Source organism: Protopterus annectens, chromosome 10.part0, assembly GCF_019279795.1.
Source record: "Protopterus annectens isolate FY-2018-M chromosome 10.part0, PAN1.0, whole genome shotgun sequence".
Classification (NCBI taxonomy): Eukaryota; Metazoa; Chordata; order Ceratodontiformes; family Protopteridae; genus Protopterus; species Protopterus annectens.
This window is the reverse complement of record NC_056744.1, coordinates 1,381,108,287-1,381,130,573: the sequence shown is the minus strand read 5'-3', so window position 1 is coordinate 1,381,130,573 and position 22,287 is coordinate 1,381,108,287. Positions and strand designations below refer to the sequence as shown.

The window sequence follows — 22,287 nt, the reverse complement described above, 5'->3', positions numbered from 1 at the left end:
TTGCCTTGCATTTATATTTGTTTCTAACAATTCCTTCAAATTTTTGTTACGCCTTCTAATAAACTGTGGTTTGTCCCCAAGTAATTTTTTATGTTCTTCGTTCATAATAACTATAGGCCAGTATTTATTTATCGCCCTTTCTACCGCTACACTTTCGTTGCAGTTAGTGTGAACAAAAAGGCATTCACTCTCCTTTGCTCCATTGTCCATTTTTTTACTTTTATATCCACGCTCTTCCCCTAGTAAAGGAAAGTAGTATTCATTTCTTTGACTTCTCACTTCTTCCGTTACTCCTTCAATTAACTGTTTTGGATAACCTCTTTCTTGGAATAACTTCATTAGAAACAAGCATTCATTTTCAAACCAAGTTTCCTCACTGCATATTCTTGCTGCTCTAATTACCTGTCCTTTTATAATTCCTTTTCTTTGATACAAAGGGTGGTTACTATTGTAGTGCAAGAACATGTTGGAATAACTGTCTTTACGGTGAATCCTGGACATGAAGCAATTGTTCTCTATATTTTTCACAAATCCACATCTAAGTACTGTAAATTGTCAGTTTTTATATTACATGTAAATTTGAGAAAATTGGTACTATTATTAATGTATTCAATAAATTGCTCGCATTCTTGCTTGCTGCCCTTCCAGAAAATGCATATGTCGTCCAAATAACGTCGGTAATGTGTTAGGTGTTCTACCCATTGCGTATTGAATATATATTTAGATTCCCAATACCCTAACACAATGTTAGCATACGCAGAGGCACAAGGGGTCCCCATGGCTACTCCCCTTTTTTGCCTAAATATTTCTCCACAAAAATATACAAAATTATTTTTCAAAATAATTTCCATGAATTCCACAAGTAGCGCTATTGTTTTACCACCTAACTTGGAATTTTCAGCTAACATTTTAGCCAGGTTGGTGCCATGGTCGCATCAGGGGTAGTGAAATACGGGGTTGACCAGGACGATCACAATCATAGTCTGAGATAGTACAGTGGCAAAGTGTGGTAAATGAGTATGTCCACCTTTGTGGGATGGAAAAATGAAGAGGGTACAGTCATATACACACTTTCATTAGGTTCTGGGCACACATATATATATACAACTTGTAAACACTTCATATTATGTTTTTGTCAGAAGTGGCTTGCAGCATAATTAATTTGCAAACACACTGAATGGCATGTTACTTACACAAAATGGATAAACTAACAACATACTAAGTTATTTGTATATTTGTATATATATATTTTTTTTTTGTGCTGTATATGTGGAACAATTTGCCAATTGTTGAATGAAACTGCTTGGAGGTTTATTAACAATTGAATCTACTATCACTACAAGGCATGATATATAAACTGTATAATATACTTTTTAAAATTTATTATTTTTAAAATGTATGATTTTTAATAGAATTTTTTTAAGTATAATTTAAATACAATTATATAAATATTTAAGGTTTATTTGTGGATATGCATTTAATACTAACATGAACAAAAGAGGAGTTAAGATACAATAGATATAACAATAATTAATATTATTAGATTGTATCATTACAAAAAATGACACTTTTGCTTTAAATGCAGTGCAATTTTACAATTAATTGACAACTAATTAAGTAATTAAGTAGGATAAAAACAGTATAAAAGAATCTGCTTGAAATGAATTAAATGTCTTGATAAAGCCTGGGAGGGCCCGGGTGAAAGCGCTTGACGAGATATTGGATTTATTGTATGTTTTTACGCTTTTACTGGTGAAGCTGAAAATAAAAGTTTGTTTCTGCACTTTGGTTTGACACCTGGATATCTTACTTCTTCAATTTTACCAGTTGGTACTGTTCCTGCAAAGGAGTTTGGTGTTTGGTTTTGCTTTTGTGTTACGTAAGATCCATGGCTGAAAGAACTTCAAGTGCTGAATATGGTAATACACCAGTGTTGCTGCAAACCGACGAGGAAGGAACTGATGACGTCCCTGTAACGCGACGCGAATTCAAGCAGGTGATGTGCCTGCTTTCTCAACTTATGGGTCTGCTTACCAATAACGGTTCCCAAGGCACTAGAGGAATACCAGGAAACCAGGAACAACTATTGGCAACAAGTGGCGTAATTTCTCCAAAAACAACAAACGGAACTGAATTAAATGTCGAAATGGACACTAACATCAACACGGAACGTGTAACCGCACAGCAAGTAAGAAGCAAATGAGGAAATACCCACCCTGCTTCCGCTGCATCTGATGGAGGTTTTAATTTCAACAAATGGACCAATAAAGGGTTTTCCTTTGGTCAAGGTACTGTTTGCACTAGTGAAATTTTAAATAATAATTTGGAAGCAAGGCTCAAAGAATTTAGTAACAAATTGTATGCATATAAATCAACTAAACTTGAAATTGATTACCTTACTGAATGTTTAAATGTTAAAAGGGTCCCTAAGGGACTACGCATTGTAAAATTTCCCAATAACGCTGCCCCTGGCAGTGAGCTATATGAAGAATTAACAGCCCTATTCAATAGAACGGGACTAGAAATGCTAGGGTTTATGATTAACGATTATGAGGCCAAAGCCTCACTCTTGCTTGATGAAGTTAATGCATTAAATAACAATATTGTCAAAGATTTAATGTTTAGTAGTGTAAAAAAAGATTATGACACCACATTTAACGAAATTGACAATCATTGTGTCAGAATTGTTAACAGAAAAATAAAAAAGTTGGAGCGTGATTTACATGAGTACAGCACAGGGCAGGCATACAAGTTCTACGGAAGAAGTAGATGGGGAAGAGATCAGAATTACAATAATAATGTTGACAATGAACATGATAATGTGTTTAATGAAGGGGAGGAGGATCAAGGACCCAGAAGAAGTGAAAGATTGGCACAGAAACAAAACTTGGTACCAAATCAGATTAGGACAGGTCAACAGGATTTTCAATATGGCCAGGGGAGGCAGACGAACAGAAAAGGGAATACACTTACCAGGAGGTGGAATCCCCCAAGGAGGTAGAAAATGACGGAGTAGACTATACAGCATCTGACAAAGGAGTTGCACATAACCTAAGTTGTAATGTAGTGAAAGAAGGGAATTTCTCTATTTTTAACTACACAGAAAGTGAGGTTAGTAGTGTATTTTTTGAAGTATTTACTAAAGGCCTTCACTTTGTGCCACATACAACTATCAATGTACCTAAGACAATACTAGATTTGAAACTTTACACAAGGCGACTGAACTTAGCAGTGAACTTGAGAGGTAAAGGTTTAGACAGCAATAAGTTGTACAGAAAAAGTACATGGAACCCCCCACTTCATCCGGTTATCAAAACATTTGAAGAACTAGTAGAAACAGAAATTCGGAATATAAATATGGAGAAGAACGTAGTAAGTAACAACTTTTCTGATGAATCCTATCAGCTGATTAAGAAATTAAACAGTGAAGGTATTAGGGTGATGAAAACCGATAAAGGGGGGGGGGTAGTATTAATGTATCAGCATGACTACATAGCTGCCCTGCATTCGCATTTACACAACAATGAACAATACAACCAGGTATCCATTAACGAAAGAAATGTTGCATACGCTAAAATTAAATATAGGCCAGAAGACAACTTGTACCAAGGAGCAATAAATGAACAGTTGTTCAATTACTTGTTGGTCCCCAAACCAGTTACCCCCATCATCTTTGGGATTCCCAAGGTGCACAAGGGGCTACAACCATTGATATTTAGACCTATTGTAGCTGGTGCCAAGGGAATCACTGAACCACTAGGAAAATTTGTGGATACAATATTAAAGAAGTATACAACTACTTTAAAATTTCTATGTAAAGATTCCTGGGAATTTCTGTGTAGTGTAAAGAAAGAATTTTTCGATGAGACTAATTTCATGGTTACAGTGGATGTAATTGAACTATTTCCAAGCATCCCTCATGAGACAGGCTTGGAATGGTTCAACGAAATGTTAGCTGAAAATTCCAAGTTAGGTGGTAAAACAATAGCGCTACTTGTGGAATTCATGGAAATTATTTTGAAAAATAATTTTGTATATTTTTGTGGAGAAATATTTAGGCAAAAAAGGGGAGTAGCCATGGGGACCCCTTGTGCCTCTGCGTATGCTAACATTGTGTTAGGGTATTGGGAATCTAAATATATATTCAATACGCAATGGGTAGAACACCTAACACATTACCGACGTTATTTGGACGACATATGCATTTTCTGGAAGGGCAGCAAGCAAGAATGCGAGCAATTTATTGAATACATTAATAATAGTACCAATTTTCTCAAATTTACATGTAATATAAAAACTGACAATTTACAGTACTTAGATGTGGATTTGTGGAAAAATATAGAGAACAATTGCTTCATGTCCAGGATTCACCGTAAAGACAGTTATTCCAACATGTTCTTGCACTACAATAGTAACCACCCTTTGTATCAAAGAAAAGGAATTATAAAAGGACAGGTAATTAGAGCAGCAAGAATATGCAGTGAGGAAACTTGGTTTGAAAATGAATGCTTGTTTCTAATGAAGTTATTCCAAGAAAGAGGTTATCCAAAACAGTTAATTGAAGGAGTAACGGAAGAAGTGAGAAGTCAAAGAAATGAATACTACTTTCCTTTACTAGGGGAAGAGCGTGGATATAAAAGTAAAAAAATGGACAATGGAGCAAAGGAGAGTGAATGCCTTTTTGTTCACACTAACTGCAACGAAAGTGTAGCGGTAGAAAGGGCGATAAATAAATACTGGCCTATAGTTATTATGAACGAAGAACATAAAAAATTACTTGGGGACAAACCACAGTTTATTAGAAGGCGTAACAAAAATTTGAAGGAATTGTTAGAAACAAATATAAATGCAAGGCAAGGTGAAACGACCCAAAGGATTGGGACATTCAAATGCAATAGTTGCAAACAATGCCCTTATATTATGAATAAAAAAGGGTTCTATCTGAAGTCAAGGAAAACATATATAAAATCCCCTGGGTACTTCAACTGCAAAGCCAAAGGAGTAGTCTATCTTGGGTTATGTCAGTGTTGTCAAAGTTTTTACATTGGAAAGACAGAGAGAACACTTGCAAAACGGATATACGAGCACCTTTACGATATTAGCAGAAGTAAAGAAACAAATGCTTTCTACAAACACTCCTTAGTATGTGAAAGAATGAAAATAGAGTTTATGATACTAGAGCAGGTAAACATTAACCCTAGAGGAGGTGACTGGGAAACATCATTAGAGTTCAAAGAACTGCTTTGGCAGGTAAGATTGGATGCGGCCAAAACACCAGGTCTTAATGGAGCTATTAGCATTGGTAGCCTGTTAAAAATTAGAAGAGCCAAGTTATAATGCAACAAAACGCAAACAAACTTATTATATTAGAAAATGGGCAATATTTAAGGAGAGACCACAAAGGTTGGTGCCATGGTCGCATCAGGGGTAGTGAAATACGGGGTTGACCAGGACGATCACAATCATAGTCTGAGATAGTACAGTGGCAAAGTGTGGTAAATGAGTATGTCCACCTTTGTGGGATGGAAAAATGAAGAGGGTACAGTCATATACACACTTTCATTAGGTTCTGGGCACACATATATATATATACAACTTGTAAACACTTCATATTATGTTTTTGTCAGAAGTGGCTTGCAGCACAATTAATTTGCAAACACACTGAATGGCATGTTACTTACACAAAATGGATAAACTAACAACATACTAAGTTATTTGTATATTTGTATATATATATATTTTTTTGTGCTGTATATGTGGAACAATTTTCCAATTGTTGAATGAAACTGCTTGGAGGTTTATTAACAATTGAATCTACTATCACCACAAGGCATGATATATAAACTGTATAATATGCTTTTTAAAATTTATTATTTTTAAAATGTATGATTTTTAATAGAATTTTTTTAAGTATAATTTAAATACAATTATATAAATATTTAAGGTTTATTTGTGGATATGCATTTAATACTAACATGAACAAAAGAGGAGTTAAGATACAATAGATATAACAATAATTAATATTATTAGATTGTATCATTACAAAAAATGACACTTTTGCTTTAAATGCAGTGCAATTTTACAATTAATTGACAACTAATTAAGTAATTAAGTAGGATAAAAACAGTATAAAAGAATCTGCTTGAAATGAATTAAATGTCTTGATAAAGCCTGGGAGGGCCCGGGTGAAAGCGCTTGACGAGATATTGGATTTATTGTATGTTTTTACGCTTTTACTGGTGAAGCTGAAAATAAAAGTTTGTTTCTGCACTTTGGTTTGACACCTGGATATCTTACTTCTTCATATTTAAATACTATACAATTAAAATCTGTTTTTTTTAGCTTTTCCAAATGTACTGATTTAATTGTGGTTTGGACTCTAATCTGTGGTTTCTGGGCAGTATCAATAATAATGGTATGCTTAGAATATGCCAATTGACTTAATATTAGATTCCTGGAATGTTAGAGGTATTCAAGACAAAGCAAAAAAGTCATTATTGTTTCATTTGATTTTCAAGTCACAAGCCAATATTTGTTTTATTCAGGAATCCCATATTCCTCGTCTTGATTGGAATAAAGAGAGGAACAAAAAATGGATTAGGAAGATTGTAGCTTCAGGGGATTCATCGAATTCCAGAGGAGTAGCAATAATTATTAAGCAAAAATTTTTGGGGAACATTATAGATGAGAAATTTGATAACGACGGTAGATGGTGTTTATTTACTACTTCCATTCATGGTCTTGATAAACCTCTTTTAGTTTTAAAAATTTATGGCCCATGTAATTCACAACATTTGTTTATTTTAAAGATTCATAAAATTCTCACATCATATAAACACCACTATATTATAATAGGTGGAGATTGGAATGCAGTAATAAACCCAGAAATTGATCGTTCTCGCTCTGCTGTCTCCGACAACTATCAATCAACTATGGCTCTGAATGATTTGATGGAAGACTATAGTTTAATGGACCCAATACATACTGTTAAAATCCCAAATAGAAGTGATATTTACACATACTACTCTAAATGCTATCATTCATGGTCCAGATTGGATTTTTTTCTAATTTCTGATTCTATCTCAAAATATATTTTAGATTTTAATATTGAACCTAGATTCTTTTCTGATCATTCAAGAAATTTGCTAAAACTAAATATAAATAATAATACTAAAAATAAATGCTATATGAATAAATGGTCTTTAAATAACAATTTACTACAAAATGAAGAAATTTGTAAACAATGTTCCAAAATTTTACATGAAATGGAGGCCAATTTGGAAACATCAGATATCCCTTATGACATACAATGGGCAGCATGTAAAACGAGATTAAGAGGATTATTTATCAGTAAAGCGGCCTATTTTAAAAAAACTTTACTCTAAGAAAGAGGAGTTTTTAAAATCTAGAATTCTATCCCTGGAAAAACAACTTAGAATGAAATATGATTATTCTATAGAAAAACAAATTCTTGAAGATCAAAAAGATTTAATTTTGCTTCATCAACATAATCTATCTTTAGCTGAACAAAAATTACTCGCTTCATACTCAGAATGGGCTCAGGTTCCCTCTAAACTACTAGCCAGAATTATTAAAATTAACGTTAATAGACCAAAAATATCATCTTTGTCTTATAATAATAGATTATATAACACAGATGAAGAAATTATTCAACTCTTTACTACTCTTTTTACTGATTTATATTCAAATTCTTCTAATTTTGGTAATGAGAATAACATAGAAACTTTCTTAGATTCTCTGCAGTTTCCTAAACTAAATGATAGCCAACAAAGTTTACTTTCAGCTCATATATCCTTACAAGAAATCTCAGATTCGATTGACAATCTTAAATCAGCTAAATCTCCTGGCCCGGACGGATTCACTCCGGAATTCTTCAAAACCTTTAAAATGGTAATTCTTCCCTTTCTTTTCAAGGTGTATAACTATATAAGACTCAATGACATCTCAGATATTCATTGGAATACTTCTAAACTATCTTAATTTTGAAAAGTAATAAAGAAAAATCTGACCCAGCTAACTATAGACCCATTTCCTTAATAAATATAGATATTAAGATTTTATCATCTATCCTAGCTAATAGATTGAAAAAAAAATTTACCCTCAATTATCTCTAAAGATCAATCTGGTTTCATGTCTCGCAGATATGCTTGGGACAACACATTGTCCTTAGAGTCTATCATTCACCTTATTAAAAAAGACGCAAACCCAATATATGCACTGATCATGGATGCATCAAATGCTTTTGACAGAGTCTCTTGGAATTTTCTTTTTCAGACCATGTCTTGTTTTAATATTCCTTCATTCTTCTTAAACTTCATTAAAATATTATACAAAAACATGTATACTAGACTCTACATTAATGGTCATTTTTCATCTCCTATAAAGATTACTAGAGGAACAAGACAAGGATGTCCACTGTCTCCTTTTCTCTTTAATATTTATTTAGAACCTTTATTGTTATATATTATTCAAAATACTTTTCACAATGTCCCTAGAATACTTAATACCAAAATTTATTTCTCAGCCTTTGCTGATGACCTAATAATTTACTTTCAAACTCCTATTTCTGACTATAGAAAAATAACTAACTCTATTAATTACTTCTCTTCAGTTTCGAATTATCTTTTAAACTCTTCCAAAACCTGTATATTTCCTTTAAATCATTTGGTACATAATACTTGTCTGTTTTCGGATCATCAGTTCCAGTTTACCTATAATATAAAATATTTAGGTATCAACTTAGAACACAATAATAAATCATCTTCTCAAAATAATATATATAAAATTTGGAATTTGATGTTATCTGATATAAACAGATGGCAGCTTTTAAATCTTTCGCTTTTATCAAAAGCTGCGATAATTAAAATGAATATTTTGCCTAAATTCCTTTATCAATTTATGTCATCTGATCAGATAATTCCGAAATCTTTCTTTGACTATGTAAACAAGGCTTTGGCTAAATTTTTATGGTTCCCCAGATCGGTTAGAATCTCATATTCCAGACTATCAGTTTCTAAGGACAAAGGGGGTCTGGGTCTTCCTAACTTGTATCTCTATTATCTGATAGTTTCATCCAACAAACTCCTCACCATATCTAATTTCAAAAATATTACTCATATAAATCACTCTTTATGGATAAAAATATGGTATAATTACATCATTTCAAAAAATATAAATCCAGAAGCTCTTCCCTTTATCTCTTTGGACAACATTTGTACCAAAAATGTATCCATCTTTATTAAGCAAAAGATCAATGCCTTTCAATCTTTACTAAAAATGTGTAATTTAGATAAGATTTCTCATTATATACAACCAATTCATCTAAACCCAAATATAATGATTGATAACAAACCTTTTGACTTAACAAAATATCCTCTTATAAAAAATTTAAAAATTGGAGACATCTTGAAACATCTTGACCTTCCTTTACCTGATTGGCGTGGGTCATTGAAAGTTAATTGGAACTATTCACCTATTCTTCGTCAATTAAGACAAATAATCAAAAGTAAGTTTTTTATGCATAGAACCCACAGAACTTCAAATGAATAATCTCAACACAATTATCAAATTGATATCTTCATCAGATAAAATGCTCTCAAATTCCTACAAGTTGATAAAGAGCTTAACGATAGAAAACAATTGTCTTTTATCTAATACATGGCTGAATTATAATTCTAAGATTTCTGAGTCTCAAAAACTTTTGGCTATCAGACATACAAAGGAATTTATCCCTTTCAAAAAACTATTATATACGCAATTAATGATTTATAATGATGCCTATTATACCCCTTATAAATTAAATAAATTCAATCCAAACAAATCTTCATCATGCTCTTGTTGCTATCATCCCCAAGCTGATCTACTTCATATTCTGTGGTATTGTCATTTTTCTCATAGATTATGGACTTCTCTGAAAGTCAGACTACAAAGAATGGGATACCATAAATCTACGTTGTCCTGGGAATTTGCCATTCTTCATATTCCTTTAACTCATTTATCAAAATTAGACACTCATGTTATAATTTTTATTTGCTCTTTATTAAAACTTTACATTAAACAAAATTGGCTTGATCGCACCAAACTAAATTGGACAACCTTTCAAAAAATGGCTTATTCATATATTGATGCACAAGGGAACATAGTTAGAAGTCCAAATAAAAAGGCATTAAAGAATTTGGTATTAGAAAAAGTGTTAAATATTATCAATAGTTAATGTCATCACATTGAGTATTGTTTCATGTTGGTATTTTTCTTACAGTGTTTTTTTTTTTCTTTTTCTCTTTTCTTTTTATCTGTTCAGGATACCTAACTTGTATATAGTGTATATATTTAGTAATGTTTTATTATTATTGTTATATGTAAACTTTCCTGAATGATTGTCTTTTAGTTATGAGTTGCAATATTCCTATTCAATTCTACTTACATGTATAAAACTCCTAAATGTCTGTTTTATAAACTGAATAAAAATTTATTGGAAAAAAAAAATCCATAGTGCAGAGATTCTAATTGTGCAAGGTATTTTGTTCCAGAGTCTGGTTATTAGAAAGGGAAATTTGTTTCTGACATGTGTTCAGTTTTTACTAATGTAAACATTTATGTTATGCCTGTGAGCTGGATAGCTGGTAGTAGCAATCAAGTAACAAAATCCACCTGTTGATAAGTTGTCATTATGAACTCCGTAAGCTAGAAGAATTTTGCTACTAAAATGTCTGTAGTGCTTGAAATATAATTTTAAATTCTTGCTTCATTCAGGATAGTTCAGATACAGGTATTTAATTGGTGAATTTTCTTTGCAGATTTTCCATCATAAGTAATTGTGTCCTAATACATACGCAGAAGGCATTATTAAATCCAAGAAAGGGATGAATATGCCTTTTATAAGGAAGTGCTAGACTGTGATCATCCCTTAAGGAAATAGATCTAATTAAGAGTATTAAATGACAGAGACATTTTTTCTTAGGCTGTTCACACAATTGTCAAAGGAAAATTCAGATATAATCCATCATAATTCCAAGATCTTTTCTTTTCCAAACGTCTTTATTAAATTTTCACATATGACAAAGGCAATCTTACATTTATATAATTCAAAAGCATACAACATGATGCCACTTTATTGGCAAACAGTATACATCACTGACACCACTGAAACAACTGTAGTTGCAAACATTATACCTCACTTATACCATCCATTCATTATCAGTTAAGCATTATATGACTCATTCAAATCCTGCCTCTTAAACATCTTTCCTGCTGTGCATACATACCTCTCAAGTGTACCTTATTACAAGGAACATATGTCATTTGGGGTCTTCAAATGTTCATGTTCCTGGAAGCTCCACATTAAAAGTGTCTGGCACACATTCTGTGTTAGGAATTCTTGAACTAATATCCATGGAAAATAGAAATAACTCATATTAATTCATTAAACTATATTTTTTTATAAGTAAAACCAGCATATTTTAAGCATCCTATGACCCTCCTAGTTGAAGTTGTCAGTAAGCCATTAGTATGTGTTTCACATTTTGCCCATTTGTTCCACATTATGAAGGCTGGTGTTCCTCATTTTGGGTATGGAAGGTTGAGAGCTATGTGTGCATATATTGTTCCCACAATTCCCATTTTTCCTATGTAGTTTGCTCCTTCCCTTTTCTAAAGATCCCAATTCCAGTTGTTTTATATCTGTTACTATATTTACTACTTCTGATAAAGTTCATCTAAACTTTGATTTCTATTTTCTAGTAATTGCTTTTTTGGCAGCAACCATAATTAGACTCAGCAAGGCTTTGGTATATCTAGACAATTCCAATTCTATAGCATAACTCAAAAAAATCATCTCCCCAGTCAGTCTAATCTATTCACTGAGCATCACTGACAGAGTGGTCTGCAGGGAAGCCCTAAAGTCTGCCAGCTGATTAGACTTCCAAAGATTATGTTCCTAGCTAACTCTTTCTTACCCGTCACACCTCCATTTGCTGTCCACCTGAGGAAAACTTCTTAGGAGTCTACTTGAGGTATAAAAATACCTATTGCAAGCACTTTCAGGCAAAGATCATACATCTTCTAGACTTTGTTGCATATTTGGGATATATACATATATCCCGCCATTGTCTCTTTGTGAATTGTTTATCCAGTGTCTCTTCCCAATCATTTCTATGCTCCTCTGATTGATTTTTATAGTTATCATGCAATATTTGATATGCTTTAGTAATTATTCCTTTTTTAATGGCAGTTTCTATTCTAGATTCTATTAAAAACTGTACCACTGCTGGTCTTTCATTTAGGAGCACCCTGTTTCTTTCTCTTTGCATTTACTCTGATAACAATCCTTGATAGGGAAGGCAATCTCTAACCTGCAGCAACAACAACAGCACGCAGAAAATGGATAAAACAACACAGCAGGATTCACCAAACACGATTTATTCTGGTAGTAAATCTCTTTCACTCTGACGTCTCGGCCTTCGCCTTCCAGGAGTATACAACAAGTAAAACAAACTGATCTTATATACAAGTTAAATCCATTAGTTAAGGCAATCAAACAATCATCTTATTAAAAAATCAATTACCTAAGCAGCATTTTCCAATTAAAATCCTCATTAAGCCCATTTGGATATAAAGTTTTAAACTTCAATATGTAAACAGTTTCTTTGTACAGTAACAGCTGTTTAATTTTTAACAAATCAGTATCATTATCAGATATTTGTTCTAAAATTGATGCTTTTAACAACCTTTCATCATTATTATGCATTTCAAAAAAATGTCGAGCAACAGGACTTTCAGTTTTAACATTAATTATGTCCCTAACATGTTCTAGTAGTCTCACTTTAAAAGCTCTCTTTGTTTCCCCGATATAAAATTTATGACAGGGACATTTTAGGGCATAAATAACTCTCTCTGTCTTACAACTAAAACAATTATTTACTCGAAAGGGGATATCATTTATATATTCAAAATTAAAAGTAACAAAACTACATGCCTTGCATTTACCACACAGGTAGGTCCCTTTATGTCTAACTTGTTCTGTCATTGTTTCTGTAGGAAAACTAAACCTACTTCGTACCAAAAAGTCTTTAATATTCCTTCTCTAACCTGCAGTCTAAATAAATTCTTGTCCTCTTCCCATTAAGTTACCTATGGCAATATGGCAACTCTAAATGACAGAGCATAACAATCAACAAATAAAACACTCTCTTTAGCAACTAATAATGAAAAAAGAAAGAAAGGAAACAAAGTAAAGAGGTGATGAACACTGTTTTTTTTTTTTTTTTTTGCAAGTGGCAAGTCCCCTGCACCCCTATACCTCCTCTGCTTATCAGGCAACTGAAGAGAAGGTAAAAAATCAGTCCTGTGTAAACTAATAACTGCCACCAAAAAACAACTTGCACTGGACAACATTAGCATCCTATCATTATCACATAATTTCATACTCATTAATATGGTACTCAATGTATAAATGCAACTGAGAAAGAAAACTCAATAAAATGCATCTTGGTGAATTAAGTCTCATAAATACAATGATCTTCTAGTAAAAATGGGTTTGGAAAACTAACTTTCTTAATGATCTTATTATAATAATATCCAACACTTCCTCGGGTAATTATACCTTTATCGCAATCAAATTAATCCTAGCTGGAGAGCAACAAAATATTTTATTCTTAGTGGAACTAGAACAAATCACTTATTCTAACTAATTAATTATAAGTTGTGCAAATAATCAGAATTTTATACATGTTCTCCTCAGACACTTGGATATGTTTGCTTTGAGTTCATCTCATTCAAAGTAATTTTATTTTTTCATTGATTAGTTAAGATTACCAAGTTGTAATTTATAATGCAGCACAACTGTTATCTAAAAAGATAATTATTTCTAGAAATATAGATAGCTGAGGATTATAATTCCTTTTGAAAAGCTGCAACATTTAAAAAGAGATTATGTGTGTGGGGTGTGTATGTATATATATATATATATATGTGTGTGTGTGTGTGTGTGTGTGTGTGTAAAATCGGCAAACTAATCTAAAATTGTTCACCTTTTTCCCCCCTGGGTTTGCTTTGGTGTTCTAATGTTACTTAATATTACAATATTATGTACATTTAAATTTTGACTTTTTGTTGCTATAAAATATGTCAACAATTTATCTGTTTGTACTATGTATTATCTATGAACAACATTTGCAATGTCTGTTTCTATTTTTCTTGTTGACCCAGGCTGAAGCTGAGTTCTGATCATTGTTCTGGCTTGCTGAAGAAACATAAATAGGGAGAGACAGAGAAAAAGTGTGTGTGTGGGGGGGGGGGGGGTCATAGGATATACAAGTCAATTTGACCAAAGGCCATGGATGCTTTGTCAGTTACCACCTTCAGACCTTACTACTCCTTCCAAGAAGTGTAAGGCCTATAAATGCCTGAGTATATTTAAGAGCACCCATCCATATGTCTCAGCTATGTGTGAAGGATAACAGGGAATCACATTGCTTGATTTGGAGGGTTGCTTACACCAGAGCATGGTAATGCATTGGGAGATAAACCTCACATTTAGTTTGATTTGTTTTCTAATTAGGCTGAGAACTCTTGTTCTAGTGTTGGCCAAACTATTTGACTTTTCAAATAAAAGGAGGTCAACAATAATAGGATTGTTGAAGGTACAGAAAACTAGGTTCAGCTGTGGGAAGTTGGCATAATAGTTAAAGTGTTTACCTTGCAAACACAAGGTGCAGGGTTTGATTCTCACATAGGGCAATTGGCTAGGCTTATAATGTCCCACAAGGGCAGTTTGCTTAGTAGTAATCTATGAACCTGAGCTCTCCCTGTATGGCATACAGTACAGGGACAAGGGTTCCAGCTTCTTCCGGTAACTAAATACTTTGAGGCCAGAAATGCTTTTTTTAGGAACCACTGTGTTTTTTTTTTTTTTTTTTTTTTTGAGGTTTTTGATGTATTTAGTAATATACACATCAAAGGACATATTCTGTTCAATTAAGGGTCTAACCAAAGCAGAGTATAAGGAAACATATATATTCTTTTTACTTTAGAAGAGGAACCTTTGGCAATTAATTACAAGATATAGATATTATAGAACCCTTTACTAACTATGTTTGCCACATGGTGATCAAAGGAAATGGATCAGCTGAGATGTCCAAGTCATTAATCATTGTCTCGCTTGAGAATGAGGTATTATTAATGCAATAAGCTGTAGCAATTTGACATTTCTCAAAGGACATGAAACTGCATTTCTTGGTGATTAGTTAAGCCTTTTTTTAGGTTCACCAGGTGCTAACTTGTGTTAATTAATTCTGAAGGGTATATGTAATGATACTTACAATTTAGCTAATGTGAGATTCCTGTTATCAGTTTTTAAGGTCACAGCAATAAATGCCAAACAGAATGGGGTCCAGCACAGAACCTCGGAAACTCCAATGGCCACATTCTAATTGACTGGGGAGTTGTCACTGACTCTGACAATGGACATTCTGTCTCTGAGTATGTTTGCTATCTATTTTACTACATAAGGATTGATGTTTAAGACCATTAGCTTATTTGCAATTTCATCATATGGTATTATGTTGAATGCTTTGGCCAGGTCATGATAAGCTACATGGACAGTGTGACCACTGTCCATTACCTGCAAGAAACTTACAAAATTTAATAGACATGATATGCTTTTACAAGGGAGAATTTTTGTGGTTCAGATCTATTCAGATTTCTGATGTCATCATTAATGAGGTCAGTGATGGTGCTCTGCATGGCTTTACACACAAGACTTGTAAGGCTTATGGGCCTTTAGTTTCCTGGGTCCATGGTGGAGCCACCATTATAAGGAGGCATCACCAATGCAGTGTGCCAGAATTCAGGGACATTACCTTTAGCTAGTCTTAGGTTAAACAGTTTAAGGAGTTAAGCAGCAAGGTTATGGTTGACACTATTTAGTAGACAACCCAGTGCTTTTGTTGGAACACTTGGAATAAATGTTTTGGTCTATGATAGTACCCTAAGTACATTATCCTTTGGGGTGATAGTTTCAGGAGAGATATTGGCAGTAAACATGTTTGCTAGTATGTTAGCAATGTCTTTTATATTAGCGCAGAAGGCACCATTATAGAAAAAAGTTCTGAGATGAATTGTGAATTATTCTTTACTTTACTAATGTAGCTGAAGATAGTTGAACATCACTTTAGTTGTTAACCTGAGTTCATGGTTGCTTTGCTAGTCTTAATAGCTGCCATTATGTTTTTGACAGGTTTATTTTTAAATTATCTTCAGCTGAGAGACTCTGGCCTTACAGGGTAATTTCAGCAGTTTCTTTCCTCTGTCATTTGTTTTTAAATTTACCTATTTACTGATCTATATTTGGTTTTAGGAGGATAGCCTGATCAATGCATTTGTCTAAATGGGCATAAAGATCCTTAGCACATATAACTGCATTGCCTGAGTCTACTGTGGAATTTTCATAGTGAACATAGAAATTGAGATTTTGTTGTATAATTGTAAACAGCTTGCCTTTTTGAAGTTTCCAAAGAGGGTGCATTGGTCATCAGGGAGTGAATACTTTGAGGGTAAATGTAACCAGTAAGTGGTCTGATTTAATTAATGAGGGACAGGTCATGGGGAGGGAACAGGCTGAAGTCATGCTGGGGAAATGCAGGTCCAGAATGTTCTCATCCCTGATTATTTTTTTTTCTTGTTTACCCAGTCCAAGAAACATTGTGCAAACCTTATGTTGGAAATGTAGGTACAGCAATCTATATAGGGACAGTTGAAGTTGTCAATGATTAATGACCCACTACATCTAGGGGTATTTTTAAAGTACTCCACAAAATGTTCATGATCTTGGGAAACTGGAAGGAGATTGATAACAAGCTGTAATTGGCAGTTTGGCTTCCCTAAGGTGATCTGGAGATCTGTGAGCCCATTGCAGGGATCTGTGGGTATCACTTTTGAAGAGATACTGTCACGGAAGAACACTAAGACTCTGCCAAATTTGCCTGTGGACTTAAAGACATGGTAGACACAGAATCCAGGAACATGGGGTACTCTCTTTTGGTTTGAACCCTGTCTCAGTAAATACACAAACATGGATGCATTCTAGATGCAGAAGTGTCTCCAGACCAAGCAGTATATTGTTAAGACTTCAGACATTGGGAAGGGTCACCTTGATGTTGTTCAATTTAAGATTGAATTTGTTTGTTAGGATGGGATGTTCATTAGATGAACTTTACCTAAAAAGACACAATGGGGCAGCAAAGACCTTAACTAGTATGAAGAAACCCTTGGACAGGAAGAGGAAAAAGCAAATTGAATTGTCAACTGTCTTGTCGGGCAGGTAGCACAAACTGGATACCTCTGGAATGACACAAGCTACTTACTCATTTCTTGAACCCAATTATCTTTTCCTTGAACCTGGGCATCATTCTTGATGATGAGAGGATACCACTCAGAACAAGACAGGGACTTACCCTTCACAGAAGCTTGTATAGCAAGTTCCAGCATGTCCTTCTGCTTGCACACAAACATACACACACACACACACACACACACACACACACACACACACACACACACACACACATTTTTTAAGGAAGATTTCTTTCTGTAGATAAAAGGATTTGTAGACCTAAATGAGTTATAAATGACAAATGGCAGTATTTCAAACAAAAGTTAATTGTAAAAATGGGTGAAAAGTAAGGAAAATATATAATCTTTGAGAAATGTAGAACAGTTTACAAAATTAAGTGCTGTGTGTCCCTGTATTCATTTTGTTGTTTTAAATTCCAAATATTTTGCATATATTTTCAAAAAATATTACACTTGGTTCTGCAGCCTACTCACAAATTACATGTTACAACTGAAGTGTTTACAGAGATGTATCACAAAAACACTCAAAGGTTTCAGGGTTGGTTTTATAGTCAAAGACTACAGCACCTCCCTTTCTTCTCTCTAACTTTTTGACTTCTTGGAAGGGATCTGTGCTCAACATACACAGTTCAGTAAATGATCCCTTACTGTTTGAAACTCATTGCTTAGAATACACACTAGTGACATGAGCACAAGAGGAGAGGATACCCAATCCCAATAAAAAATAATATTAACCATACTATGAAGCATGCTAACATCATATCTCAATGACTCCTCTTTTCAATTAAACTTTAACCAACAATCCAAGCTTCCTAGAAGGAACTAGATGACTACATGGGCACTCATAATTTCCAACATGGTATCTAAGTCATCAAGCTCCCCATTGGCTAATAGTCCTTTTGCTTATTCGTCAAGCCTATGAAATTATTTTAATATAACAATACAGATTTCATCTCTGTATTTCCTCTGATAAAATGCAGTAATCTAAATAAATGTGTATTTTATATACATATTGCATAAATCCTTGAATATACCCCATTTGGGAATAAATTGATGACTGTCATTATACTGTAAAATGCCTTTAAATGTACATGAACATTCAGTTAGAGGTGGAAATGGTGCAACATTTGAATTCAGGATTATTCATTTGTAGGAATGAAATAAAACTTTGATTTAATCAAGTAGCAGAATATAGAAAGAGAGAAAAATATAGTCACATAAACTAATGAAATAAAATGAAATATAAAAAAAGCTAGCAGTTTGTAGCCATTATAGGATTATCACATGTTTATCATGTTTTATCATGTTCATTAGAGTCAATATCAAAGTAATATTTGTACCTTAAGCATTTATAGTGCTTGAAACTGTATTAGCTGAATAAATATATGATATATATATATATATATATATATATATAGATCAGTGTAATTTCGCTGAAAATCCATTTTGCCGAAAATTCTGACATAGGGTCCAAATCGCCAAAAATACTACTGACAGTGTATCTGCCCTTTACCTCAACTGTAGTGCGATCTCAGAGTGAGAATATTAAAGTGGGGCGGTGTGGGGGGGCGTAGCCCACCACCCAGTACAGTTTAATATTGTCTAGTATTGTTTTATATTGTCCAGTCCCTATTAAAAGGGTAAGTAAGTAGATCATAACCTGAGTATGTGGGGGCTATGCCCCACCCCCCCCCGTTGTGGGGGGCTATGCCCCCTACATTAATATTCTCACTCCGAGATTGCACTACAGTTGGGGAAAAGGGCATATACACTGTCAGTACTATTTTCGGCGATTTGGAGCCTATGTCAGAATTTTCGGCGAAATGGATTTTCGGCAAAATATCATAGACCCATATATATATATATATATATATATATATATATATATATATATATACACACACACACAGACACACACACACACACACACACACACACACATACATATACATATATATTATTTTTACCATTGTCAACAAATCCTGGTATGTATGCAGCACGATTCTGTGTCCAGCTTGCTAAAATGGTTGTTTCCTTTCCCTGAACTTGGACTTTTAAGCTATATCGGCCATTTTCTTTGAAGGAAGTGAAGTATCTCGAATAAACTCCATCAAGTTTTGCAAAATCTGAACCTAAATGAAAGGGAGAGCAGACAGTATGACAATATATGTAGGCATTTTAAAATCTTTGATGAAATCTCATTCCTCCTGTTTACAGAATAAAAAAGAAAAAGAATATCCAGAAATGAAACCTGAAATTATCGAATAGCTCCATTATATATATTATGACTCCTTTAGGTGTGTCCTTTGTTATGAAGTGTAAAGAATGTTTATGATTCATTAATCTTCACATTCATGAACATTTTACATAAAAAATCATTATGTCTCTAAAAGTGTAACTTTTGTACCCACTATCATATGATGTTTGGTGTTACTACTAAACACAAAAAACTGCAGCACAAAATACATTTTGCTATATTTTTAGTAACTAGAGATACTGTATGAGAACAGCAGATATTTATATCTATAGCCATCTATATATCAAGCTATATCTAGCTATCCATCTGTTTATTTATCTATCTGTCTTCTATCTATCTATCTATCTATCTATCTATCTATCTATCTATCTATCTAAGTAGAATTTCTGGCATGATGAGCTAGAAATTCTTCATAAGCAAATCACCACAGGTAACCCCCCTTATCATATCATTCTTAGCTATAGATCCATCTCCATGACCCAGAACACTCACACAAGAAACCTAAACAAACATGAGCTGCTAATCATAGGAACTAACACAGTAATTCTGGGAGACTTTCAGCTATCCTTCAATAAAATGGGAAACACACATTCTCAAACAGGCAGGCCTAGAAATTCCTGGACTTTGTTGACACAAATTAAACTCCAATAAGTAGAGCAACATGCTCAACTTGATCCTCACAAATATGGGGAACCACTGCATAATCCCCTCCTGTGTATCATCCTCTGTAGTAAGGTCAAGACACAATGTGGTGGTATATTTTGAAATTAAACAGGAAGAGGTACTCCCTTTAAACCCTAGAATGTTCAGCAATTATTCAAAAACAAACAATCTGCTATTGAAGTGATCCATTGGCAAAATTTATACCCCTCCCCAACCAAAGTAATTCAGCTGCCTATGCTGGTCCTTCTCCCAGGCATTCTACTACCACCACTTCAGCCACTGTATAGAGGTGGTTGTTCCCACTTGAAAGAAGCAAAGCAAAATCTCCAAAATAAACCACTTTGGTGGCCCCCAGCCATAAATAACCTGTACAAAAAGAGGAAAAAATCATGGCTAAAGACAGTAAACATAAAAAACACAATCACAAACCTTAACAAGCAGATACAGAGTCTAGTCAAACTAACTAAAGCCAAATTTAAGTTAAATATGGCATCTCAGGCTAAACACAACTATATGGCATTATTCAGTTATGTTAAGAAGCAGAAAGAAAATATGCAGCAGTGTGTCAAACTGGTGGTAAATGGCGCCACATGTATCACACCAGATAACATTGCGAACCTGCTGCCAGATAAGTTCAATACAATCTTCAGTCCACCATCAACCCCCAACCAACCCTACTGGTCACCAATAAGGAGATATTAAAATCCACACCACCTTCTGTTATATCCAGTGAACAGGTCCTAAATGTTTTCTCCAAGGCAAAGAACACACCATCATGGGTATTGATAACATACCCAAGTGCTCCTAAATGGCTTGAAACAGGACTTATATGCCCTCCTTAACAAAGCTATTTAATCTCAGCCTTGACTCAGGGTTTGTTCCCTTGGAAAGGAATATGGCAACTGTTATTCTACAGCACAAGGATGGCCTCTCTAGTACTGGCCCAGGAAACTATAGACCCATTAGTCTGACCAGTCTAATCTGTAAAGCCATAGAAAGCATTGTCATGGATGCTATGTGCAAAGACATAATAAATCTACAAACACTGGACACTGCCGTCATCAAGGAGAAGTCATGCCTTCTGAATCATATGAACTTCTTTGAGAAGGCCACAGAGCCTATAGACAAGGGCAATCAGTTTGTATGGCCTGTTTAGAACTGGGCAATGAATTCACCACTATTCCCCATTCAGCTGTAGTCAAAAAATTACAAAAAGTACAGATAAGTTTGTATGCCAGTCGCTAGGTGTCCAACAGGCTTTCACAGATTATGCAAGAGATAAGACTAGGTGAGACTACTCCTATTAAAAGGACAATCACAATTGGAGTTCCCAAGGGAGCAGTATTAGAATCGATCCTGTTTGGCATTTACTTCTTGGACATCCGAGCCAATACAAACAGACTGTGGTTGACCACATTTGTGGACTACTGCAAGCTCGAGGAAGTCACAGAATCCCCCGAGGACACAAAAATCCTTGAGGAGAGTCTCACACAAACATAAAATTGGTGTAAGAACTATGACCTCAAACTAAATGCAAAAAAGGGCATAATCATCTCCTTCCATAAATCATCCATACCTTTAAACCACAACACTGCTAAAGCATAGCTTAGGGTAGAAACAGGGGTTAAGGATCCTTTGTAGATAGAGATCTGGACTTTGATGTGTCTGCTACAGTTAGGAAGTCAATTTTTATAGCACAGCTTCACTGTAAAGACATTGCATCCAGGTCCAGGATGGTGAGACTCCTCTGTACTCAACCCTTATTGGACCAGTCATAGGTTCATAGGTTCATAGGTAGGTACTAGGCTATTGGCCCTAGGGCCTATATAAGCCTAGCCAAAGGTACCCTGGCTTTCGCCACCCAAGAAAATTATTTTCCTGTGCCACTGTCGAGCAGAGCCACAGAAGTGATCCCCGGGGTGAATTTCCTATCTCCCATCCAATCATCAAGATTTTTCTTGAAGAGTGCTGATGAGGAGCTTTGTTTGATATAGATA

At 34.3% G+C, this 22,287-nt stretch overlaps 1 protein-coding gene across 1 annotated transcript in view; it reads right to left on the bottom strand.

Annotated features, from left to right (window-relative positions):
• LOC122813606 (calcium-activated chloride channel regulator 1-like) overlaps nt 1-22,287 on the bottom strand; it is a gene marked incomplete at its 3' end in the record, with an annotated part of 1,902,671 nt that overhangs the window by 20,367 nt on the left and 1,860,017 nt on the right. Inside the window, 1 exon segment of the mRNA XM_044086018.1 lies at nt 19,338-19,502. Within this exon segment, the coding sequence (XP_043941953.1) occupies nt 19,338-19,502 (165 nt within the window).